We start from the raw sequence: 27,703 nt of genomic DNA, 5'->3' as shown, positions 1-27,703 counted from the left end.
ACCCACGTCGCAGTGGCCGAATACCTGCTCGTGAGCTGAACATATCGCCATATTCCATTCGGCAAATATTAAAAAATGACCCCGGGGTAAAACATTAAAATTCCAAAAAGTGCAAGAACTTACACCGCAACAGGAAGAAAACAGACTTAAAAGAGCTAAAGAGTTGCTGCGCTTGACCGAAAGTGGTGAACTGCCGAATTTCGTTGTCCAGCAGTTTCTAAACAAACAAAATGGTCGCGTTTACTTGCCAAAGAGGTCAGCTGAAAATGTACACCTTCGGTTGGCCACCAGAACTCAAGCCACCAAAACCACCACCAAATCTCCGGATACCAATCCGTGGGACTATTGTGTCTGGAGTATTTAGCTTGGCACTAAAAAATACCAAAGTGTCGATGAACTCAAGCAAGCGCTTAGCCGGCAGTGGTCCAAAATATCGCAGAGCAACATTCGGGCAGAGACGGTTTCATTGGTCTTTGAAGCGCATATTTATTTGCAAATTCAAATATTTTTTTTATCAATGCTAGGTGCGAAAATAGAAAATATTGGTCCAGTGTATCATGTACCTCCCCCACAAAGTCTCAAAATTTCGAATAATTAATAATCTTATAAAATGCAAAATAAACATCCTATTATCTTCAAATTGAACACATTGCAGTATTTCTGTACTGCAATGTGTTCCTCCGGTACCTCCCCCGCATCCGATCATTTTCAAATTTCACACATCCCAATATTTCTACCAGTACAAGACCTGGTATGAAGATGGTATATGTCGATCCACTCCATCTGGTTGCTCCTCCCCATAAAGGGGTAAACATTTTCAATAACCATGTCGCTCATAAACCCAAAATGAGCATCCGATTATATTCAAACGTTGCACAACCCATGAACAGACCGGAAGATGGAAAATGTCTGGTACCTCTGAAAATTTTGAATACTTATGATAACTCTGATAAAATGTGAAATAAGATTTCGAATGTCTTCAAATTTCGTACATCTCAATATTTCTACCAATACAAGATTTCGTATTAACAGCGAATAGAACGGAGCACAACTTCTGGTACCTTCCCTACAACTGGTGGTCCACGAAGCTCAGAAAGCACTGCATCCCAATATGTCTATCAACACAAGATCTAGTGTGAATATAGAATATATCGGACCACTCTTCCAGTATCACAAATTTCAATAATGGGTCCAAATTTGCTATAGGCTTGATATAACGAAACAACTTAATATGCGTCATGGTGACCGCTCCAATTCCCAAACGAATGACATGAAATTCGCCACTCTGGATTCTCATTGGACGAACTCGCTCTACTAAAAATATTCTATATTAGTCCACGATTTCCGATTGAAGAAACGGTGATTTGATATTTTGAAATCATACTGGAGAAATACATTCTACAAAAAATTATTCCTTGAAATTTCCAATAGATTTTTGAATTTCTAAACTATTTTTGTCATTAAATATTTTGAGATCGTAACATTCAGGGTGGGTACAGAAATTCGACTCAGTGTATCTTAACGTTCCGTTTATTCTATAGCAATATCGGTTTCATAACTGATCGATGATCGTATCAATTAACATTGATAGGTCCCTTAGATGGAAATAATTCCATAGAGATCCAATTTTCGATTGTAGATAGTGTTTTGCAACAATTTTTTTTTTTTTTTTTTTTTTTTTTTTTTTTTGTATTTATCAGAACATTTTTATCGTTTATTCTATATCAGTCAAGGTTATGTTACCTTAAGGTATGTTACGATTTTCTATATCCTATTGATTAATATTCTTCCCACTACCCCCTCAATGAGTTCGTCTGTTGCGAAGATAGCACCCTTTATGAAATATGAAAATCGGCAATAAAAAATGCCCCAAAAGCCACCAAACTTGGATTGAAACACTTTGATTTGTACGTGTCACTCACTGTTCAGACGATTGACATTTTGTGGGCAAACACTTAGGCAATGGTAAACAGAGCAACAACAACACCACCACCACCACAACAGTTGAACCACCAATTGGCAAAGTGTCTGCTTCCTCAACATAAAATCTGACCTTGGTACGGGTGACATGTTCGTGTAAAATTTGCATATTGCCTAAATAAAAGAGAGACAAAAAAAAAACACCACAACAAAAAATCGTAACAGCCAACCATGAAGCCAAGAAACAAAAGAACCTTGTGATGGTGACATGTCCGCAAAAGAAATTTGCATATTACCAAAAAAAGAAGACTAATATTAAGAAAACACGGCAAAACAAAATCGGAACAGTTGAGTTGGGAGCCAAGAGACAGAGACTAACTGCCAACTTTTAAATGACTATATAAACTAGGAGATATTAACGATTTGTTATCAGTTCAATAAGTTCTGCAAAACAATTAAACAAACAAAAACTCAAAATGTTCAAATTCGTAAGTGTCCAAAGAAAAATAGGATAATTGAAATTGGAACCATAAAGGATAAACTTTATATTAACAATACGGATATTCTTTATTTTTTAACAGTTCGCTTTGTGCTTGATGGCTGTTGTTGCCTTGGCTGCGGCTAAACCCGGTATTGTTGCTCCTTTGACTTACACCGCTCCCTATGTAGCTGCTGCCCCATACACAGCTGCCTACACCGCTGCCTATGCCGCCCCCTACACCGCCGCTTATACCGCTCCTTACTACTCTGCTGCCTACACCGCTCCCTATGTTGCCGCACCTTATGCCAGCGCCTACACATATCCTTATGCCGCTTCCTACTTGTTGCGTAAATAGATTGGGTTTTTAAGGATTTGAGGAATTGAACGGATATTGTTTTTGTAGACTTGTTGAATATAAAAAAAAAAAACGAAAAAATAAATAAAAATAATGAACCCATTTTGTTAAACCCAAATACATGTAGTAATGACTTTTAATAATTATATAACAGAATAATTATCACAACAGAGAATTCTATGAGAATCACAGAGGACCGTCAGGTTGCCTTATCAACGTCCAGACGTAAAGTCTAAGGATAAAATCTTGATATTTTGTTTGTGGCGCAAGCGAATATTTTTTTAATTTATACCATAAAGTAGTAAACGGGACAAACAATTTCGCTAAAATTCTGTAGTTTTAGATCAGAATCTTTAAATTTTGCATTTAGCGAAGCATGTTTGGTTACCAACCCATTGTTTTTAAATTTTTTGGTCACTTAAGGCCCATTAAAAAATAAATACTTATGTATTTATCGACTTTGGTCATATATGTAAAAGTCATGGGTTCGAATCCAGAGTTGTAATGAGTATTTGGCATTGTACTAAAAGGTATTCAAAAGTACTAAATCTTGAACTAATAGTGACAACACTGTGAAATATGGTTGTAGGTTGGTCCAATGTAGTGAAAATGTTTTGCTTAATTTGTTTTCAACAACAGTCGGTTTAGCCGACAGATGTATACCCTCAGCCAATGTTCAATTATTTAAATATATGTTGACTTATGTTATGATTATTCAAATTGTTGACCCTCTATGGAGTGGGTTTTGAAAGAATGGCCCAATATTGTACATTTCTTATCGGACCAAAATAAATATGATATAAATATTGCGAAGTGCCAAGTTTTGACTATATCGGCTACTTCCTTTACTTTATATGAGATAAGTGGTAATTTTAAGAAAATGTTAATATGTGTGTGAGGTATCAAATATAGTCGTCGGAAGTATTCCATTTCCATTCTTTATACAATACAGATATTTATATCCAATTTTAAGCGAGATCATAAATCCCATATTCATTTCAGGTTTCTGGTTGAGAGAAATATTTAAATATTTAGTTGTAAAGAATTTCTGACTTCTTTCGCAACTTATGACAGATAAAAGGATTGAAAATTGTGACCCTTAGTGGACGAGGTACTAGAAGGGATTCGCAGATATATAGCATCTTGACAACAGATCTTGTGTTTGCAAAAATGTTTGTATATGCGAAATTTGAAGAGTGTTGCAAGCTTATTTCGCTCCTCCTATATGGGGTAGATACCAGAAGAAATAATCCGATCTCCACCATATTTATAACAAATCTTGTGTAAATGGAAATATTGAGATGTACCAAGTCTGAATGGAATAGGAAGTTAATTTCATGTTTTATGAGCTTTATGAATATTCAAAATTTTGACCCTTTGTGGGGGAGGTAATAGATGGAGTTTTATTTATTCAAAATGTTGACGCTTTGTGGGGGAGGTATTTCATGGAGTGAACCGACATTTTCCATTTTCTCACCTGACTGATGGAAATATTAGGATTTCAAAGTTAGAGCAAAATCGGATTGTCCTATCTCTTCCTGTGCAGTAAATTATTTTCTTTGAAAATGTTGAACTTCGACCTTGGGGATGTACAAAGCTTAGACCAAATCGGATACTCCCTTCGAGAGTTATAGTGCGCACCAGCCAGTAGTCTGACAGACAGACGGACGGACATCGCTAGATCGACTCCAAATGTCCTGAAACGGATTTGTTCCAAAGAGAACTAGGGTCTAAACAAGTTATTTCGAAGAGACTCTTTTTGGCCGTATCACATGATATATACCCTCACTAGGCATATGGTTGAGGGCATAAAAATCGTCATCATTGGTACTAAAAAAATTCAATTGCACTACATACAGATCGGGTAAAGTCTCAATTTTGCATGAGTATAACCTATGGCATGAAGTGGTCAACGCGGAAGGTATGAGGATACAAAAATATGATTCGGATCTAAAAGTCTGTAGTATTACAATATATCAACATTTAGAAGAATAAAATGTAATCCTTTAAAATGACAGTATCCAAGTTGCGAAAGTGCAGCATTTTAGACCCGATTTTTGTGTTTTTGTGTCTTTTAGTACGCTTTCAGTAAAAAATATTTAGTATTGTTTGAGCTAGATATATGAAATTTGGTATGAAGCTCGTTCTGTTGATTCGAAATTGAACTTATTTGGTTCTAACAATTTTAATACTCTGGATCAGGGGAATCTCTTCTGATGTAAAAAAGTCAAAAAGAACTGGTTATATTAGATATGTAGTAAAGGGTAACAAAGGTATTTTTGAGGTACGAAACATCCGATTATCTTCAAATTACACACATCGCAGTATTTCTACTCACTCAAAATAATGGGTGTATATGGAATATATCGGACCTCTCCCTCCGGTACCTCCCCGGATCCGATCATTTTCAAATTTCACACATCCCAATATTTCTACCAGTACAAGAGGTACAAAAATTAGTACTAAAAACAAAGAAATTGAAATTACAGCTATTTCCGGAGTCTCAGTCACATTTTGAGACTTAGTCCTTCTTTGATATTGTGGTTTTCAAGGGGGTAGAAAACCTATTCGAAGTAAATTTTCAATATAGGTCAAGGTTTCGGAGTAATGCCCAGATAAAGGTACCTCCTGATTTTACCTATTTCGAGGGTTTTCAGCACATCTTTGAATCAATTTAGCTAAAACATTATAATTAATCTAATTTTGGGGTAGAGGATCATCAAAAAAACAAGAAAACACAACATACGTATATAACTTTCGTACTTTAAGAATAAGTAAAGATGGAATACTGAGATTATTTGAAATAGTTACTAGTTTAACACAGGTTGGTCTCCGATATTGTAAAGGCCCCCAATGGGCGCGTAGTATTCAAATTTGATGCAATTAATACTTCTAATTTGGCTATTCTATGGGTTCTATAGGTGAACTATTTCTTTATGTTCGTTTGAACACGCGTATCTGCCTGTATTTGGAAATATTACTTACAAAATAGGTATTCCTGTCATATGTCAACATGTGATATTTACCTGAAAAGAGCAAAAAATAGGATTACTAACCAAATTGTAAACGTGTTTATTGCAAAAAATTAATCATGTTATATAAATATGTAACAAATTTGCAGTTAATTACCAATTCAAAGTCCTCCTTGGAAATTAGAGTCACTTGACAAGTTAAGCTGAGACAAGAGAAACCCATCATCAACCCAGCCAAAGGAACGAGCAAAGAAACGACCCAATTAGGTTTGTTTCAATTTCCAGCCAGTTTGCCAAATGACCACAAATCCTCGACGACATCGTATTGATGAAATTGCCTGTGACTTGTCAACAGGCGGCAGGGAGACCCAAACAACAACTTGGACAGATTGATGGAAAACACTCTGGGCAGTAGCATTTAACTCATCGGGGAAAGCATGGAGGGGAGAGAGGGTGAAGAATGCCATTAATTGTAAACCACAATTCCTACGAATCTTCTGACACAGAAAACCGAGCGCCACTTTAAGCCAACAGATGGATGGTCGTTTGGTTTGTCGGTCGGTCACCCGTTCGGTTGGTCGTTTGGCGAGGATAGCTTTAATTAGCACACTGCAATATGTAATCTAAGCAGCATTTGTAGCATTGCAAATTACAAAAAAAGGAAGGAAAAGGAAACAAGTTTTCTTCAATTTCAAATGGAAATAATTGCAATTACTTTATCTTCGCTTTCATCCACATTCTAACCGACCTCCCCTCACTTTCTCATTGGCCGTCGTCAATAATCCAGTTAACAGTTTTATTTTGTGTTGCTACATTCTGAAAAGGATTCTGCATTTTTCATTTTAATTTCCTTTTCGCCCTCAATTTTCACTGCCAGTTTTGCTTGAATGGTAACAGATTCATGCAGCAGTGTTCGCAATATATTCATTTGTTAAGACCCTAACTGTATTCGACTGCCATTAAAGACTAAGTGGTGTTTTGGCATTTTCGCTCCAACACTTTTTAAGTAATAGATTGGTAAAAAATTAAAATCGAAATAATACAGATTTGATTTAAGCCGTTGAAGCCGATAATCTGTGATATTAATAATCGTTGTCGGCAGTGATTTTCGCAATGATCGCGATCGCTAGTCAGACTAGGTGTAAATAATTGTACTCTATTATTATAATTATTTCATTTGAAATTCGAATTCTTTCTTTTTTATACCCTTCACCATACATAGTATGGAGGGTTTATTATGTTCGTCATTCCGTTTGTAGCACATCGAAATAGTAATTTTAGACCCAAAAAGGTGTATATATTTTTGATCATTGTAAAATTCTGAGGCAATTTAGCCTGCCCGTCGGTTCGTCTTTATATTTGGCTGGAAAACCACAAGTGGTTATCGTTAGAGCACGCCAGCATTTAAATGTGAATAAATCGTTTGTGTCTCGTACCATTGCTCGTTACCTTGATACTGGTAGCGTAGCCCGACGACAAGAAAGTGGACGGAAAAAAACAACAAAATCAGCTGAAATGGTTCGAAAAGTGAAGAAGCGACTTGATCGAAACCCGCGCCACAGTGGCCGAAAAATGACTCGTGAGCTGAACATATCGCAATATTGAAAAATGAGCTCGGCGTTAAGCCATTGAAATTCAAAAAGTGCAGGAATTTATACCGCAACAGAAAGAAAATAGACTCAAAAGAGCTAAAGAGTTGTTTCGCTTGGCCAAAAGTGGTGAACTGCCGAATTTGGTTTTCTCCGATGAGAAAACATTCGTTGTCCAGCAATTTGTAAACAAACAAAACGATCGTGCTCTCTGCCAAAGAGGTCAGCTGAAAATGTGAACCTTCCGTTGGCCACCAGAACTCAAGCTGTGATGGTGTAGGCCGCCATAACAGCCGATTGTCGCTCTCCGCTCGTATTAATCGACCGTGGCATCAGAATAAATTCTGAATATTATCGCAAACATATTCTGGAGGGTGTATTAAATCTTGGGCACGCAAACATTTTGGCCGCAGACCTTAGGCATTCCAAGAGGACCCTGCAACATCGCACTCAGCACGCGCCACCCAAGAATGGTTACAAAATGAGGTTCCTCACTTCATTTCCAGCGCACAATGGCCACCAAAATCTCCGGATACCAATCCATTGGACTATTGTGTCTGGAGTATTTTGGAAAGCAAGGTTGGCACTAAAAAATACCAAAGAGTCGATCACCCCAAGCAAGTGCTTCGCCGGGAATGGGCCAAAATACCGCAGAGCAACATTGGGGCAGCGTGTGACGGTTTCATTGGTCGTTTGAAGGCCATAATTCGTGCCAAAGCTGACCAATTCGAACAAATCTAAACTTTTTCTAAATGTGGATGCTATTTCCGAAATTTTTTGCTTTCATTCAATAAAATAAAAAAAAATTTAAAATTGTGGCGTTTGACTTTGTTGCATTTTTTTTTATCTCACCCTTTAGGGTTTCAGACGAATATTTTATGGTTTCGCTAATGAATCCTCTTTAAGAATATGCCCTGATTTTATGTGATCACATTATGGCTAAAAATCAGATAATAAGATAGAAATCAGATAATAAGTCTTCATATAATCCTGAGAACTTTTTATAATAATATGCAAACATTCAGACCCAATATCGCTGTGATAAATTTTAAAAAATTCGAAACTTCTTAATTTAAAGCTTTTTATTACTTTAACCAACTCTATATTGAATCTACTCCGTTAATATATAACTTCGCAGATTTTTATATTATTTTAAATATCCTTTCTTTAATCATCTTTGGCCATTTGCAAAGCAAATGCCGCCAGTCAGTCCATTTCGCGTCATGCTGTGATCAGCGGGAAAATTGTAATTATCTCTCGCGGGTAATTTCTAATCTGAATTAATGAACATTTAATCTTTTAATGAATGTGGAAATGAATTAGCATTTAAACTGACCTTGCCCAAAAACATAATTACGCACGGACGCACACACACAGACACAAACGCACACCCACACACCACCATCTATGCACTCAAACCAACAAAATGTGCGGGAAACCAAATTAAAACTAAGAACCCACAAAACACAGTAATTTTTAAGTGACAAACATATTCAGATTTGTCTCTGTGTGTGTGCATGTGCGCGTGAATCTGTTGTTAGTGTAGTAGTGTACACATATTGGCATGGCAGATGATTATTTATGTTCGGCTGATGATAATTTATGTTGCATGACACCACGCACGCAGCCAGAATGTAAACGACAAGGCGTATTAGCGATAATGAAACAAGGGAGAAGAACAGCAACAGCAACAAAAACAAAAACGTAGAACATCAGCTAAGGTCACAACTACAATAACATCAACATTCGGGCATAAATTATTGGCAGAACAAAACAAACCATATTTAATAATTTCCCAAAAACAAAAAAAAAAAAAAAAAAAAAAACTTAATAATATTAAATATAAATGACCAAACATATGCAGCACTTGGGTGGATTCAAACAGGCACTGTGGTTTAAAACAGAATATTATGTACTAAACGACCATCAATTTTCTGGAAAATGTAGAAAAAAATTGTCAAATTTTATAGGAGTGGCAAGAAATACCATCTGCCACAAATTGTGTGGGAAGTAGCGTAAAAGGCCAATAAATTATTTACATTTGTAAAGGTTCTTTGCTAGTAGTGTTTCTATATAATAGGAACTCAAAAGGCTCGACATGGACAGATTATTGGAAAAATGACTGAAACTTAAGAAATACTCTAGGTTTAACATTATCCCACTTTTTCAAACCAATATTTCGAGTAGAAGTAATCCAAAGTCTCTAAAATATTGGGGTCCCTTTGTATATCAGTCGGTCAAGGCTTTTAAAAACCTTTAAAATGTTTGGCCTAAGAACCCGAATTTAAAAAAAAGGACCAAAAAGAATCATTTTATTGACTCGCTTGTATTGGTATTTGTAATATTGCCGGAAACACTGTGTACCGAAAATGTGAGAATTGCTTGCGAAGCAAAATTTCAAAAAGCCGATACATGTATTTTCTATTTTTAGCCCTACTTTCATAATCTGCTGGTTTTTTCTGTAATTATTAGAAAAAAACATTGAATTTTGTCGCACATTATAATTATGTCACTTTACCCAGATTTAAAAGAAAATTCCAATGGCCTGGAACCAAAAAGGGCGAAATTATGGATTTGTCCATTTCCGGAATGTTTCCAAAACCATCACTCGAGTTTTCCAACAGTCTACGGATTACTTATGTGTAAATCACGGGGCCATCAGATTCTATGATTCGATTTTTATTTTTAAAAACTCGAAATTTTCCACTTGAATTATTATTGAAATAAATTGTTTTTTATGCCCTCAGCCATATGGCTAGAGAGGGTATATATTATTCAATACGGACAAAACGTGCCCATCTAAATAACGGTTTAAGACCCTTTGGACCAAATCCGTTTTAGGACATTTGAAGACGATATGGATGTGTCCGTCCGTCTGGCTGGCTGGATATCGGCCCGCTATTCCACAAAGGCGTTAACATTTTGAATAAATTTAAAGCTTATAAAGCGGAAAATCCCAATATTTCTTCTAACACAAAACCTGGTGTGAAGATGGAATATACCGGTCCACTCTTTCTGATACCTCACGCACACAGAGAAATTTAAAAAAAAAAAAAAACTATTTAACTGCACAGTAAGAGAAAGGATACTTCGATTTTGCTCCAACTTTGAAAATGCTAATATTTGCATATGTGCTAGGACAGTTGTGAAAATGGACAATATCGGCCCACTCTATCAAGTACCTACCCCACAAAGGGTCAAAATATTCAACAATTATAACTCTTATGAAATGTGATGTCAGATTTCGATTGTTATTTTCTACAAGGTCTGGTGTGAATGTAGAATATATCGGTGCACTCCTTCTGGTACCTCCCCACAAAGGTTTAAAGTTTTGAATAACCAAAACGATTTTAAAATCCGAAAAAAGCTCCCAGTTCTCTTCATATTTTACACATCCCATTATTTCTACACACACAAGATCTGCTGTGAAGATGGAATATATCAGTCTACTCCTTCTGGTACATCCCCCACAAAGGGTCAAAATTTTGAACATCCATGGAATTCATATAACGCAAAATAAAATCCGATTCCATTCAGACTTGACGCATCTAAATATTTCTAGCAACACAAAATCCTTTATAAAGGTGGTAGAGAGCGGTCCACTCCTTCTGGTACCTCCCCCACAAAGAATCAAAATTGTGAATATCCATGAACCTCCCAAATTTTGAAAAAAATTTGAAGAAAGCGAAATGAGCATCCAACCCTCTTCAAATTTCCACATCTAAACATTTTTGCTAACACAAGATCTGTTGTGAAGATGATATATATCTCCGAATCCCTTTTGGTACCTCTCCCACAAAGGGTCACAATTTTCAATACTTTTATCTGCCATAACTCTCAACCAGAAACCAGCGATGAATATGGAATTCGTGTTTTCGCATAAAATTCGATATAAATTTTCGATTTTTTTAACTTAACTTGTTTTTTTTTTTTTTTTTTTTTGTCAATAAGAATTACTAAATTTAAACTGTTATTCCTCAAATTTCATATGGAGTAGCCTTCCTTAACGACATGAAGGCTACTAAGGGTCGAACCTCATGCATTGTGCTATGTAGTCACGGGCTTTCTCCTTTACTCCAGCTCTTGTCAATGGAATACTTTAAGACATTTAAAGCGATTATGACTCTGTTTGTTTTTCAATATTTCACAGATAGGCCATTTATTCGGTTGTATCACACACTGTAACTTTTGATAGGATTGGCCAAGATGACAAAATTGTTGCTCATAAGTCATTTTTTCTGCAAGATTTATAGTATTGAAAATGAGATACATGAGGGAATCTCGAAATTTCAGATTTTTTTAAAGATTCGTACCACATTAGAACTGGAATTGGTTTTGAGGTACTCATTAAATACATTCCCGGGTAAAAAAAATAAAATCGTTCTACGTTTTATATAACTCCCATATAACGGTTCCGTACGATATTAGGTATTTTGAAGGTTTTTCTCGATTTTAGATATATATAAAGATTCCCTTTATTTATTTACAATTTGCTATTTAGAGCTCTTATTTATGTAAGGTGTTCGACATAGGATTTTGTTGGCCTTCACATAACATTATATCCCGAAATTCGGTATTTAAGGTTGTTAGTAACTCCCCAACTGTTTCAAATGTGCATGGAAACTAATAAATATCGCAATGAAATTCCAATTTTCCAACAAATAAATTGATATAAGTTGAGCTAACCTAACCCAATGTGCTGAATGTACAAATGAATGACTAAGCCACCAACCGATAAGTGTCCAACAAAACCACACTGAACATGGCCAAAAACAACAAAACCATTTCAAGTAAATTTCAGTAGCCAAATTTAACCAAACGAAAGCGAAAATGAGGCAACATAAAGCCCCCCACCACCCAAACGACGCCCAGTAACTGAAACAAACACACATACTTCAACACTAACACCAATACAAACATTTCAAATAAAATTAATATTCTTAAAGCAAAATAGGCGATGACAAGAAGACAAATGTAATTCACACATACCGATCAGAGGTCAGCTTTGTCAGTTTGTTGGCTGATGGATCGTTGTACGGATGGCTTAGCCAGCTTGGTGAGTCGGTCATTAGGTCTAAATGTCTGTCGTTGCATGACATAATTACATGGCGGTTAAATAAATGTCGAATCTTCCACATGTTTTGTCCGCTCATTATCACTGTGTGTTTGGCCGGAAGAAGATTAGAAGTTGAAGGTGGAAGAATGATAGCAAATCTCATGGCATGCCAAACTCATCAGCGTGCTGTGACTTACAGTAATGAGATCTAATTTATTTGCTGGCAAATTAAGCGAGATGGCTAATTTGATGCTCACATTAATAACTGCCAAAAACTTGGGTGTGAATTCCGGGGAGTTGCAAAATTATTTGATGTCAAAATTAATATAAAACTTGGGAGTTGAGTGTTGACAACAAACAGTAGCAAACTTCCATCGACTCAGACAACAAAACGACATTGCATTCACATAGAGATCGTCAACATGTTCAAAATTGTAAGTATCCTTTGGCCACATTGTTTCCTGCAACAGAGCTATCCTTTCATTAAACCCCATTAACTCAGTTACAGTTTACTTTGTGTTTTATGGTTTTCCTTGCCCGGACAATGGCTAAGCCCAGTGGCATTGTTTCGCCTTTGGTCTACTCCGCTCCCTTGGTAGCTGCCCCGGCTCCCTATACAGCAGCCTTTGCTGCCTCACCCTATTACGGATCGTATGTTTCGCCCTATTATGGTTCATATGGTGCCGGAGCTCATTATACAGCTCTTCCCTATGGCGGTTATCATCCCTACACCTCCTCTTCGTCACTGTGGCTGAGACGTTAAAATTCAATTAAAAAGCTGTGAAAGTAAAAGTTACAAATATAGAACAGGAAGCGAACAAACAGAAGAAGAAGAAGAAAAAGGAGGAGATAATGAAAATAAAAGTGATTGAAAGTTTTAAAAAAAGCAACAGAGTCTATAATTTTGTTTTTAATTGCTATTCCCATCCACTAGGGGTTTGATGAGATGGGGAAGAAGGGTTGAACGTCAAGCGATGGCAAGTGATTAATTGCATTACAACTAGGAGATGAGTTCAAGGATGCAATTAAAGGGGGCGTTAATGGGATGCAAAAATGACTTTTATCAAATAAAAGCAAGTGTTTAGGAGGAAGCTTACAAATTGTGAAGAATTGGATTGAATTTTTGAAATTAACTCAATATTTTCCATTTTCATAAAATCCCAAATTTTTTTTAAATTTCTTGACAAATTTATCACTTTTCATTGAATTCACCGAAAATTGTCTCAGAATTATATTGTGAAACAGTCGATCGGGGGCGCAGAAAATTGTAAATAGATTTGATAATATTCGGCTTTTAAATAGTAGTAGGGCCTTTTTATAGCCTTCACCATACTATGAAGGGTACATCAAAATACTCATGTCAGACCCAACAAAGCAAAAAGTCAGACGCCATAATTTTTAATTTTTTTTTAATTCTATTGAATTAAAGCAAAAAATGTCGGAAATATCATTAAATTTTAAAATAAGTTTAGATTTGTTCGAATTGGTCACCTTTGGCACGAATTATGGCCTTCGAACGGGCAGTGAAACCGTCACACGCTGCCCTAATTTTGCTCTGTGGTATCTTGGCCCATTCCCGGCGAAGCGCTTTCTTTATGTGGTCGACACTTTGGTATTTTTAGAACCAACCTTGCTTTCCAAAATACTCCATACACAACGGATTAGTATCCGCTGATTTTGGTTGCTATTGTGGCTGGAAATGAAGCGAGGAACCTCATTTTGTAACCATTTTTGGGTGGCGCGTGCTGAGTCCTGTTGGAATGTCCAAGTTCTGCGGCCAAAATATTTGCTTGCCCAAGGCTTTAATACACCCTCCAGAATATTTTCGCGATAATATTCGGCATATATTCTGATTCCACTGTCGATTAACAGAGAGCGACCAACGGCTGTTATGGCGGCCATCACCATGGCCGGCGCTTGAGTTCTGGTGGCCAACCGAAGGTCTACATTTTCAGCTTACCTCTTTGGCAAGTAAACACGATCATTTTGTTTCTTTACAAGCTGCTGGACAACGAATGTTTTCTCATCAGAGACGGAGAAAACCAAATTCGGCAGTTCACCACTTTCGGTCAAGCGAAGCAACTCTTAGCTCTGTTGAGTCTATTTTCTTTCTGTTGTGGTGTAAGTTCTTGCACTTTTTGGAATTTCAATGGCTTTACCCCGAGCTCATTTTTCAATATTTGCGAGTGGAATATTGCAACATGTTCAGATCGCGAGCCATTTTTCGGCCAATGCGACGCGGGTTTCTATCAAGTCGCTCCTACTTTTCGAACCATTTCTGCCGATGTTGCTGTTTTCTTTCGTCCACTTCCTTGACGTCGGGCTACGCTACCAGTATCATGGTAACGAGCGATGGTACGAGATACGAAAGATTTATTGACATATAAAGGCTGGAGTGCTCTAACGATAGCCACTTGTCGTTTTCCAGTCAAATATAAAGAAATCACACTAACACGCTTTAATTCCATCACGAATAATTTTTTTTTCTGGAAAATTCTCACTAAAATGCTTTGGTACGCTTGTAAACAATGTAATGAGTTGTCACTGGAATAATTTTAACTTCTGTCGGACCCTTTATATACTATATACAATATTATATTTTTGGCTGAAAACCCCTTCAGACCAAAAATTTGGCTTCTAGGAGGATTTAAAAGAAAATATTTATTTAAACACAATTTTCCATATTTATCTAAAAATTTACCCCAAGATGTGTAGCGATATCGTCAATACGCCATTGTGGGATCAACGAGCAATATAAGATGTAGGGTTTAAATCTACCCACAACGAAGACTTCCAAACCTCTAAATTAATATGATCTGATATAAGTATATAAGACAAGCTCCATTTTCCAAGTTTTCCCTTCAATCTTCATTACTTGAAACCTGATTGATTAAATACACGACACCGAATGTCCAAACTAATAACCGAAAGAATAAAATGATTACGACATTCATTAACCAAAAAAATAAAGAAATTAACGTTAACAATATCAGGTCAAAGGAAATGAAAGTTTAACAACAACAACAAATCCTAAGGGCGAAAATATGAAGAAAAAAAACAATAACAAAGAAAAATCTTAGATTATTAGACATTCTATATGAAATCCCTGTCAGTGATGTGACAGGCTTTAGACCATGATGATTATGGTGGTGGTGAAGGCGATGATAGCAACACATAAGTCAGAGATAAGTTAATCGGATGATGGTATTTGGCAGTTATTGGAACTGCTCAAAACATTTTCTTTGTTGCGGCGAAACTTTGCAGCCATGAAAATGAATGAACCAAATAAAGGATAATCATTATGGGGGCATTGATTTGCCGGCCATGGCAAGAAATATGGTTAAATGAGGTGCCTGCATGCGATACAATATGAATAATGAACTCTACATTGGATGATGATGAGCCTGATGAAAACATATATATATATATATATATATATATATATATATATATATATATATATATATATATATATATATATTATATATATATATATATATATATATATATATATATATATATATATATATATATATATTGTGTGGAGAACAGGGTAAAGAAGAAAACATCACAATTTCCAAAAAACAAAAATCGGCATATTCTTGGGATCCCTGTAACTCTGTCATTCATCGACCGACCGACCGACCGACAGTCTAATGATAAATTAGATTTAGGCAAAATTGGATTTCAATTGAAATGTATTTTCTTTGGTTGGAGATGTGGGTTTTTATTTATCATGCGATAAAATAAATTAAATAAATCGCATGCACGAAGAAACAAAAAGGGAATAGAAAATTCCCCAAGTGACCTTAAATGAAAAACCAAAAATAAAATCTTTGTTATTTTAACAAAAGACGTACGACTTTTACGTCTTATTTCGCCGAAAACGTTTTGATTATATTTAGACATGAGAATCTTTGTTAACTTAGGCAACGAGACATTTATAGGCATTAAATATTCAATGCACAAACACCGCCCTTGAAGATTGTTTCTTAAAATAAATATTTATACAAATTTACAAAAAGATGATGGTGGGGACAGATACAGAGCATTTATTGTTAAGTTTTGCAAAACATAAATGTTGCAAATGAGAATACGTTTCATAATTTTACAATTTTGACAAGTAAAAAACATTTAGTTCGGCCAGGCCAAACTTTGAATGAGCTCCATCTTTGGGTGAAGAAAATATTTTTATATAAAAGTATCTGAATTCAAACGTGTTTCACTTTAAACCTTCATATAGAATTTTATACTTCAAGAATTGTCATCTACCAAACTTTCTTAAATACCAAATTTGAACAATTTGTTGTGTTTATATGACTAGGATTATCAAAGTATCGATGGGTATCGTTATATGTGCTTTCCCATGGCGCACATATAACGATATAACATGGACCTAAATATTCAATGTTTTGCCACCGGAGAACCCATTATGACCAACAAATACCAATGTATAGAAAAAACGTGGGCCGATATATCTGATGTTCAATACCCACAATCCTAGACACAATACAAATTGTTCTGTCAAATGTTTAAGCTCTGCGTCAAATAATTTGGGCTATATCGTGATTTCAACAGACAGACGGGCGGATAGACAGACGGACATCTTTAAATCGACTTTTATATTATTTATAGGGCCTACGAAGAATATTTAGGGATGTTACAAACAGAATGACAAAGTTAATATAACCTCCCTTTAAAAGTGGAGGGTATAAAAGTACGATTCCTCAAGGATTTTTAATTGATGATGATGAAACGATGCCGATGCCAGATTTCGAACCATAACTGTACAATTTTAAGTATTTTTTTAATATTTTTGGTACAAAATTACAAAAGCTCCACGTTGTTATATATCTGAAACGTTCTTGCTTTAGCCTGATATTCACGCAAATTTAAAAGTTTCAGCTCTTTTCGATCGATCAGTACAATGTCATCGTTTTTAGTACCTTTCGTAACCTTAAAGAACGAATATCAGAAAATCCCAAGTTATTGGATCAGTCCATGTATCGTGGGCACAGATTATTATTTTCCGAGAATCAACGCGAGGGTCAGTCTTGGTGCGTAGGCGTGTGATAGGGATGGATTTTTGGAAATTCGTACTAAAAGTATACGAAAAGTACTATATTTGTTACAATATGGTATTGGGTGAACAGATAGTGCTTGCAGTTTGAAAGTTTGTAGTAGGGTCGCTGTTCATGTGTAACCTTAACACATGGAGGAGGTTTAGGAGATGTTTGCTATAATTGTACGAAAAATACTTGATGGTACTATAATTGATACTGAGTGAAGGGATAGATATATAATTCTGAACTTTGGTATTTAGTTTACTGATGGTATCTGTGTTTGAGATATCGATGTGATTTTACAAATGTGTACTATAATTGTACGAAAAGTACTAAATTTGGTGTTAGGTGAAGGAATAGAGCTGAAATCCTGACATTTTACATAGATGTCTCTGTTAGTTTCTGTGGTTGAGATTTGGAGGTGGTTTTGGAAATGCCTATTATAGTTGTTACAAAAAAATTCTAAATTTAACTGAATTGAGCTAAATGTCACTAAATTTGGTATTTAGTGAATGTATAGAGCTGAATTTCCGAAATTTGATGTTGAGGTCTCTGTTGGTATCTGGTACTAAAAGTATTAAATGGTACTAATTTCGATCAATTTCGTTGGTGTCTAGGAGGGACAGTTGTAGATTGTTTTGGATAAATTTGGATTTGGGTAAAGAGATAGAGACATAGAAGAGATTCTGAAATTTGATATTGAGGTCGCTGCTGGTTTCTAGGGTTTACGGAGACATTGAAATAGTTTAGGCAATAAAATTGGATGTGGGTCCATTGTGCAATGGTTTTACTAATATCCTCCTTGCAAACTTTAAAATGAAAGATTTTGATGATTTTTTGATGTAAGAGGTAAACATATTCTTAATATTCTCTCTGAAAAGGGAAAAAACTTGAATAGTATATAAAATCTTGAAAGTCAGAAAATTTAGTACGATGTATGAAGTTTTGATTAAAAAATATTGCCAATCTAAACAAATTGTGCATTTTGAGTAAAAAAAAGGCCTTAAATTTTAAGGAGGACTTTGTTGTTTTTGAATTTATTTATTATTTTCGATATTTCGCCTCCGACGAAAGACATCATCAATACAATTTAAAAATATACAAAATCTCCTTATGTTGTTGTCATCTGTTTTGTCACTGCAGTATTCTCAACAAACAACAAAAACATCGAGCTCAATTTCATTTAACTAAGATTTGAATGAATAAAGGTCGAATTAAATAACTAAAAATCAGAAAATGTTAAGGACTGACGAAGTAGTGTCTAATATTCTTTTATAATTAAGAAAATTTCATTAGTCTGCAATTTTTCTGTATTTACTCAAAATATAGAAGCGATCTAAGCATTAAAAATCAAACATAATTAAATAAATCAACTTTTCTTGACACAGTCGAAAACATACACATATTTTTATGAAATATTATTTATTTCATCCACACACGCACATATATGAGAACATACATACACACACACACTCACATGCTCATGTACTTCATTCCAGGTTAAGAGCTGATCAAATAAAAAGCTTATTTTTATATTTGCACAATTATCGAGTGATACTAAATCAACACTCCAACGGAAATTATAAAATCATTTTCGCAACGCCCTGTCATTTAATGCGAGCCAGCCAATCAAAATGGAATGATGCTAGGCCTGTGTGTGTGTGAGTGCGTGCGTGTGTCGACGATTTGTAGTTGTTATCCTTGAGTAAATAGTAATAATAAAATTGTAAAATATGGGATAAATACCTTGCTATGAATATACGCACATATGTACATACATTCATACATACGAGCGTGTGTTTAAGAATATTTAATCAATGCAACAAGCATATATGCATATATATATATATATATATATATATATATATATATATATATATATATATATATATATATATATATATATATATATATATATATATTATATATATATATATATATATATATATATATATCTATAAAAGAGGAAAATGTTTGTATGTTTGTTTGTTTGTAATTTATGGACTCGAAAACCGCTGAATAGATTTTCCTGAAAATTTCCATATATACTGCAACATCGCCTGAAAGTAACATAGGCTATATACATTTTTGAATTTCCACTTGGAACTGGAGATATAGCATCAGAATCGGAGGTACCTCCCAAAAATTTAGATTTTATATGTACATATCTATTGATTGGTTGAAGATACAGTCTCCAAATTTGGAATACGTAACGGAATTTGGAACAAAAATAAGGTTGCCAAATTATATTGTAATCGGTTCAGATTTGGATATAGCTCCCATATATATTTTCGACCGATTTCATGTATTTGATGCACCAAACACGCTATGTATCTCTAATTTCAATGAAATTTGGAATGTGTAGCGGAAATTAAAACAAATATACATTTGTCAAATTATATTAAAATCGGTTCAGATTTGGATATAGCTCTCATATATATTTTCGACCGATTTCATGTATTTTATGCACCATACACGATATGTATGTTCGATTCCAAAGAAATTTGGAATATGTAACGGGATTTTGATTAGAAAATAAATTAGTCAAATTATATTAAAATCGGTTCAGATTTGGATATAGCTCCCATATATATTTTCCGCCGATTTCACATATTTGATGCACAAAACACGATACGTATTTCCGATTCCAACGAAATTCGGCATGAGTGGTACAAAATAAATTTGACAAATTATATTCAAATACGCTCAGATGTGATTATAGCTCCCATATATATACTCAGCCGATTTCACATATTTGATGCACCCAAAGAGAGAGAGAGACAAAATCTGGCACCAGCAAAAATTGCCAAATTATATTGAAATCAGTTGAGGTTTGGATATAGCTAACATATATATTTCGGCCGATTTCATACATATTATGCACCAAACACGATATATATGACAGATTCCAATGAAATTCAGAATGTGTGGCTGAATTTGGTTATAATAATAAATGTGATAAATTAATTGGAAATTAGTTAAGATTTGGATATAGCTCCCATATATATATTCTCGGCCGATTTCACATATTTGACGCACCAATTTCAATGAAATATGAAAGGTGTGGCGGAGTTTGGTGTAAAATTAATTTTTTTAAAATTATATTTAAATCGGATCAGATTGGGATATGATTTTAATAAGAACCATTGACCCACAACGCCTTAGGCTAACACTAAAAAACAACACAACAATTTATTTGAAATATGCTTATAACGGCGAAGTATGTTGCTATCTCGAATTCACTAATTGCAATAGAAATGCCACTCTACTTAAAAAAATTGCAGTTTCCTGCACGCTTGGTATTTGCTATGAAATAAATAAATCCAAAGGACAAACCCTTCGTGTATGCATGTCATGTTATTGCTTTTGTAATGATTTTGTTTATTAACGCATTAAATTAGTGCAATATTTTTTTTTTTTAATTTTTAAATTTGTTTTTCTTTATCCAACATATATTCGTAAATAAAATTTTGAATACATATAAAATCAAAAGGGGTAGCGAAGCGCACCGGGTTCAGGCAGTATATATATATATATATATATATATATGTATATATAAGAGTTGATATAAGAGCTGTGTGTGTAGACGTTGACATTTTATAGACTAGAATTTTAGACTAAAATAAACTATGAAAATTTCAGTTATCCTGAAATAAAATATCTAATTACATCCCCCTTTGTCTTGAAAATTTGGTTGGAACTTTAAAATAAATCAAATCTGCCGATTTGACCATATATTAATAATGTCAAAGCGTAAACAAATGTTAATTTTTGTGAAAAAAAACCAAAAACCCCGAAGAACCGGTAAAAACTGCAGAATGTCCATTTCATTGACAGTCATCCTAGACATGTATCACTTTTAGTGAACTCGCAAAACAAACTGCCACATTAATATCCAACACAACTTCGTTTATCACCCAGCAAAAAATTGGTGCTTATATCTCCCACTTTCATAGCAATTACATCGTCATATCCTCTGCATTACCAGTGAGCTAAAATCAATAATTAATTCTATAAAATTACATTACAAAATAACTTACTTTTATCACACCAAGTTATAAGTGGCACTGGCACACAGAGAACACGTCGGACTCCAAAAACTAAGGACGCTGGTTCGAATCTCCTTGCATAAAAAAGCGAAGGGGTGACCGATGCACATACAAGTCGTTAAACAAAAAATAATTTTCGTAACAGTGGCTAGGTCCAACTACCAACTAGAAGGTCGCATGTTCAATCCCAACATTAAAAAATAAAGTGTGGTGACTGCTGACTGACTGAGACTGCTTTTGTAAACTTATTCATTCTCTTGTGAAAGTGCATATCCATATTGAAATAAGGGGCTAGAATGCTGTTTTGTAAGGAGTTGCTGAATCCAACATCAAATAACTGAAATAATCTCCGTTTACTTCACGGAAGAAGCTTAAATGTAATATATAAACTTTTCTTCGGAGCCCACTGCCCGCAAAGGACGGATCAAGTACTCCGCAGTTTCGGAAACTTGTACTAGTTAACAAAGTTCAATCCTGGGCGATATCAGAACTCCAAAAAAAACTCGCTAGAACAAGAGTAAAGAGTAGACCCTAGAGTAGAAAAGTAAAACGAGCAGAACTTTAAGAAGATTTTCGGAAATAACTTCACTCGATTTTACTATTAGAGCAAACTCTCACTCCATTTCGAGTAATTCGGCTCTCACTCTAATTTTTCATACATGAGTTACCTGGAAGCACTCCTACTTAAAACAAAAGAGTGAAGAAGTAAACTCCATACAAAACTCCCTTTCTTCGAGCAATCCCGATCGAGACCAAGCTTCACTCCCGAGTGAAAATGAGGAAATTTGTGCTCTGGTCAATATAGAAAAAACCTTAAGAGATACAGCTTATTATATTGTTTACAAGCGTACAAAAGCATTTTGGTGAGAATTTTCCAGAAAAAAAGTTATTCGTGATGGAATTCAAGCGTGAAGAGCACTCCAGCTAATGCTGAAATGTGAATAAATTTCTTGTGTCTCGTACCATCGCTCGTTTCCGTCATACTGATAGCGTAGCCCGACGTCAAGGAAGTGAACGCAAGGAAACAGCAACATCAGCAGAAGTGGTTCGAAAAGTAAAGAAGCGACTTGATCGAAACCCGCGTCGCAATGGCCGAAAAATGGTTCATGAGCTGAACATATCGCAAGATTCCATTCGGCAAATATTGAAAAATGAGCTCGGGGTAAAGCCATTCAATTCAAAAAAATGCAAGAACTTATATCGCTTGGCCGAAAGTGGTGAAGTGGTTTTCTCCAAACAAATCTTAACTTATTCTAAAATTTGATGCTATTTCCGACATTTTTGGCTTTCATTCAATAAAATTAAAAAAAGTAAAAATTATGGCTTTGACTGACAAAATACCCATATCCCATATTCAAACAAAATTTCGATCATATTGATGTCTATATGGAGGAATACAGCCTGAATTTAACCCTGTAGATTAATATCCACTGACATGTGTCGATTAAAGAATCTTAAATATGTATAGGAAGATGTCGTCTTCAGAATTTTATTTAATTTCATAGATTTTCATGTGAAAACTTAATTCATGGTGAAGTTATAAAAATCTCTAAAATTCGGAATTCTTTAAGAGGGCTTAATCTATCAACAAAGGCCTTATCTATCTACCAAAGATCCAACTAGTGCTGATTTAATAGACACATGGAAACCCCGAAAATCAGTTGTAAGAATAACAACTTTGAAATGTGCAAGATTTCAAAGCTCGATCTTAAATAGTGCAAGCTCTATCACGATTTGGCTAAATCGGCATAGAACTTAACATTTATTGTTTATATTGTATAGGGGTTTCGACGAATGTTTCGAGGTGTTGCAAAGGGAATGACAAACTTAATATACCCTCCATTTTAATGCGAAGGCATCTTTGCAAAATGCTACTTATCCATGCCTGGACTAGGGCCATTATGCTGAGTTTCTTTAGGGAATATAGACATTTTTTCTACAACACGTAGGCACACGTAATTTGTTTATGTAGAGAAATGTTTGTGCCGATGTGTGCAACGTTTCAAATGACGTATCACCAATGAATGTTTGGCTGAATGAATGGGCCAACATAATTTTAACACGTCCGCAACGTAAAAATAAATTCTCTCGCCTACACTAAACGCCTTTGCACAATTTCGTATTCACTCACAAAGACATACACACAGTTTTATCATAAAACATTTAATGTGTATACATTTTTGGATATTTGAATGCCAGAGTGTTGGCACATTTTAATGCTACAGGACATTTTCAAATTCGACTGAATTAATTTCAAAAGAATATCATTCTGGCATTCGTCACTAGTCTGCGGAGCAAACGCACACTGCTTTAAAAATAAATGAAACAATTATTTATGTTGATGACTTTAAATGTAAGTAATTATCGGCGAACATGTTCAGCTGTCCATTAAAATGGACTGTTTTAAATGAGATTTGAGTGAAAACGAGATTGGAAATTTTATACAAAAGAACGAAAGTTGGCTGGAATAACTGACATATTTACTACTTTAGGTTTGATATTTGGACTCCATGGTACAAGATTCATTTATTAAAATGTTATATACATTTAAAATGTTTATAAAATGTAGATTTTTTTCTTATTTATAAAATATATAACAGGGAATCAAGACAATACGTATATTTTAAGATTTAACATGATTTTAAACTAAACTTTTCGGTAATTAATTATTCTGCAAAATATCGTTAATTATTTCTTGGAATTTATTTGCGTATTTAGCCTCTGTTGCAAACTAAAGGCCACCATTCTGACTTATTGAATGTTCAAACTTTTAATGTCACAACATTTTAAATAACTTATGAAAATTACCAATTTAAGACCCGAAAAAAAGTTTGGCATTTTTTACATTGAACTCATTAAAGCTCAGACCTTCAAATTATCTGCTTAAACAAAATATTTGCCACCATCTCCAAAGCTGAAATTTTTCAAATTCCTCCGAAACACACAAAATACGTGAATAATTAAAATTCCATGCGAATTTTAATGTAAATTTGGAGGGAGAAAGCGAATGGAGAAGGGGAGGATGATTAGAAGGATGATGATGATGGCAACACAGAATGTTTTGTAAGCGCCATGGAATCAGTCAAGCAATTGCCTGCCTTCAAATTGTAAATGGCAGACATACATATGTTAGTCATTTGTGATTTCCCTCGGTAAACATGTGTCACATTTCTCATTTCAGAGAATCAGCCATACAGTTAGTTATACAATCAGCTTTTGTTTTCTGCCAGTCATTCGAAAGAACAGTGGATTAATTGTTGAATTCGACAGCATCTCAAAAGGAAATAAACTGAAGAATTTCGTATAGACTCCGGGGCATTTGATCAAATTAGATCATACATGTTCTAGAGTATTGTTAGGGCTCCATATATGATGCCAGAATATATGAAGAGCTCAACAAGAGAGCACCTATAGGGAGAGATAAAAAAAACTGCAACAAAGTCAAAGGCATCAATTTTTACAATTCTTTTTTTATATTTTGTTAAATGAAAGCAAAAACTGTCGGAAATAGCAACAAATTTTAGAATAAGTTTCGATTTGTTTGAATTAGTCACCTATTACGAATTATGGGCTTCAAACGGCCAATGAAACCGTCACACGTTGTCCAAATGTTTTGACAACGTATTTTGGCCCATTTCCGACGAAGCGCTTGCTTGAGGTAATCGACACTTTGGTATTTTTTAGTGCCAATCTTGCTTTCGAAAATACTCCAGACACAACAGTCCAACGGATTGGTATCCGGAGATTTTGGTGGTCATTGTGCACTGGAAATGAAGCGAGGAACCTCATATTGTAACCATTCTTGGGTGGAGCGTGCTGAGTTGGACTGTCCAAGGTCTGCGCCCAAAATGTTTGCGTGCCCAAGGCTTTACTACACCCTCCAGAATATTTTCGCGATAATTTTCGGCATTTATTCTGATGCTACGGTCGATTAATACGAGCGGAGAACGACCATCGGTTGTTATGGCGGCCCACACCATCACAATGGCCGGCGCTTGAGTTCTGGTGGTCAACCGAAGGTGCACATTTTCAGCTGACCTCTTTGGCAAGTAAATACGATCATTTGTTTTTTTAAAAACCGCTGAACAACGAATGTTTCTCATCGCAGTAAACCAAATTCGGCAGTTCACCACTTTTGGCCAAGCGAAACAACTCTTTTCCTCTTTTGAGTCAATTTTCTTTCTGTTGCGGTGTAAGTTCTTGCGCTTTTTGGAATTTCAATGGCTTTACCCCGAGCTCATTTTTCAATATTTGCCGAATGGAATATCACGGAAACGAGCGATGGTACGAGACACAAAAGATTTATTCACATTTAAATGCTGGAGTGCTCTAACCATAGCCACTTGTGGTCTTCCAGCCAAATATAAATAAATCACACTATCACGCTTGAATTCCATCACGAATAACTTTTTTCTGGAAAATTCTCACCCAAATGCTTTTGTGCGCTTGTAAACAATATAATGAGCTGTCACAGGAATAATTTTAATAGCTGTTGGAAGAGTGGCTTAGGAATGCCAGCAGTCTGAAGTTGGTGCAGTTTTTTTTCATCTCACTTACATTTTCGGTCATAAATACTCTTCTCTCACACATTCATTATTTCTATTAATCTCAGCTTAATCGCCCTAAAACTAACACCCGCACGTTCTGAAAATTGCACGAGTCTTCTTTTAAATATGCCCCCACTGTCCCCAAATGTTCTGCAATTATTTACCGAGTGAAATATATCTGTCAGTCGTTTTTGGTGTATCTTTCAGAGTGTGCGTGTAATGGTGGTAAATTACTGAACAACAATCCAGATATCCTTCCTCCTGTATCTTGTTAGCTTCGTTAACGAAAGCAAAACTCGTTTCCTGGAAACCATTTTACAGATGGCTCGACGACAATGAGGTCGAGGCTAATTCACATGTGTGCGATAAATACTTCGTTTACGATTATCTTCGTTCAGTCATTCATTCACTTGAAATCTAGATGCCTTTGAGCCAATAAAATTACAAATCCAAATAGTTATGGCGTGTGAAAATCGTAAAATTAATAAGTAACGAGAATATGTTCTAAGTGGCCATGAATTTTGAAGGCATTTGTTAGAATACATCTTTAGCTTTTGAAAAGATGTGAGTGGGAAAGAGAAATTTGGTTTCTTTATGGAATCCTTAAGAAAAATCATAAAATCATAAATAAAAAGTGGATAGTAAATGTCGGATACATAAAATAAAGGAAATGGACAATATGGGCTATCTTCATCTTGTACCTTTCACCCAAATGACTCTCTAAAATAAAATAGGCGGAATATCCGATTTTGCTGAGTTCTTGATATCCTTATATCTGTGTAGGAGTGGTCAGGTGCAATAAGCAAATTAGGTCATCCTCGTCTAGCACCTCTCTAAAAATTGGTCGACATTTTGTATTATAACACTCTTCTAAAATGCGAACTGATTCCTTAATATTTTATAGTCTAAATATGATATACAAAGGTCTACTTCTCTCACACCTCTTATGAAAACGGTCAAAAATAAAAGAAAAAATAGTAATAAAAAATTTAACACGTCAGTTTTAAATTAGGTACGAAGAAAGACAGTATCGGACACCTCCTTCCACTACCCCATTTTAAACTCTAATCCAATATACAGGGCTGTGGACAAAATCGACCTAGACTTTCTAACTTATTTTATTAAAGCCTAAGTGCTGACCTTGATATGCAACTTCCACCATGCCCCACGACCTCTCATGTTTATCTTTGACAGCAACGTTATTCCTGATTGCCGAAACTACGGTGGATTAAGAGGCTCGCTATTGCAGGGTATTTTCCCAAAAGGGTACATGGTGTTTTATCGAAATCTTTATTGTCCTCCGACTAACAGAAACTGTTAACTCGAATACCTTGTTTTGCCTAGTTCTCATTAACTTGAGTGGCCGGTAATACTTTGACGCACGAGCTTCGGGCTCGTTGTACCAGCCGAAAGTCAGAGTAGTAATGTAGAGGTAGCAATAGACCGACCAACTAAACTCCAAGCGCCGATACGAGTTCCCGATCATCTACTCGTCGTACACGACCCCACCACCTGTGATCCGAACACCAACAACCCGAGCTGTGAAATCATCCACAATCCGTGCATCATCAAAGTGTAAACATTATTGATCCATCAACCATTGTATCCGTTTATAACCGGAACAGCGGAATCATCTGCAAGCCGAACAACAAAATAATTTATAACCGGAGC

The 27,703-nt window shown here is 35.3% G+C and overlaps 2 protein-coding genes across 2 annotated transcripts in view; one reads left to right on the top strand and one right to left on the bottom strand.

Moving 5' to 3' along the window:
* LOC101891444 (phosphatase and actin regulator 4) overlaps positions 1–27,703 on the bottom strand; it is a 408,780-nt gene that overhangs the window by 353,403 nt on the left and 27,674 nt on the right. The window lies entirely within an intron of this gene.
* LOC101900100 (cuticle protein 16.5-like) lies at positions 2,397–2,781 on the top strand. Its single transcript, XM_005187292.4, has 2 exons — positions 2,397–2,408; positions 2,502–2,781. Exons 1-2 carry the CDS (start codon positions 2,397–2,399, stop codon positions 2,754–2,756), a joined length of 267 nt encoding a protein of 88 aa, XP_005187349.2. The 3' UTR covers positions 2,757–2,781.

This window comes from Musca domestica, unplaced genomic scaffold, assembly GCF_030504385.1.
Source record: "Musca domestica strain aabys unplaced genomic scaffold, Musca_domestica.polishedcontigs.V.1.1 15, whole genome shotgun sequence".
Classification (NCBI taxonomy): Eukaryota; Metazoa; Arthropoda; class Insecta; order Diptera; family Muscidae; genus Musca; species Musca domestica.
Note: the sequence above shows the minus strand (reverse complement) of the source record. Positions and strands in the feature narration are given on the sequence as shown.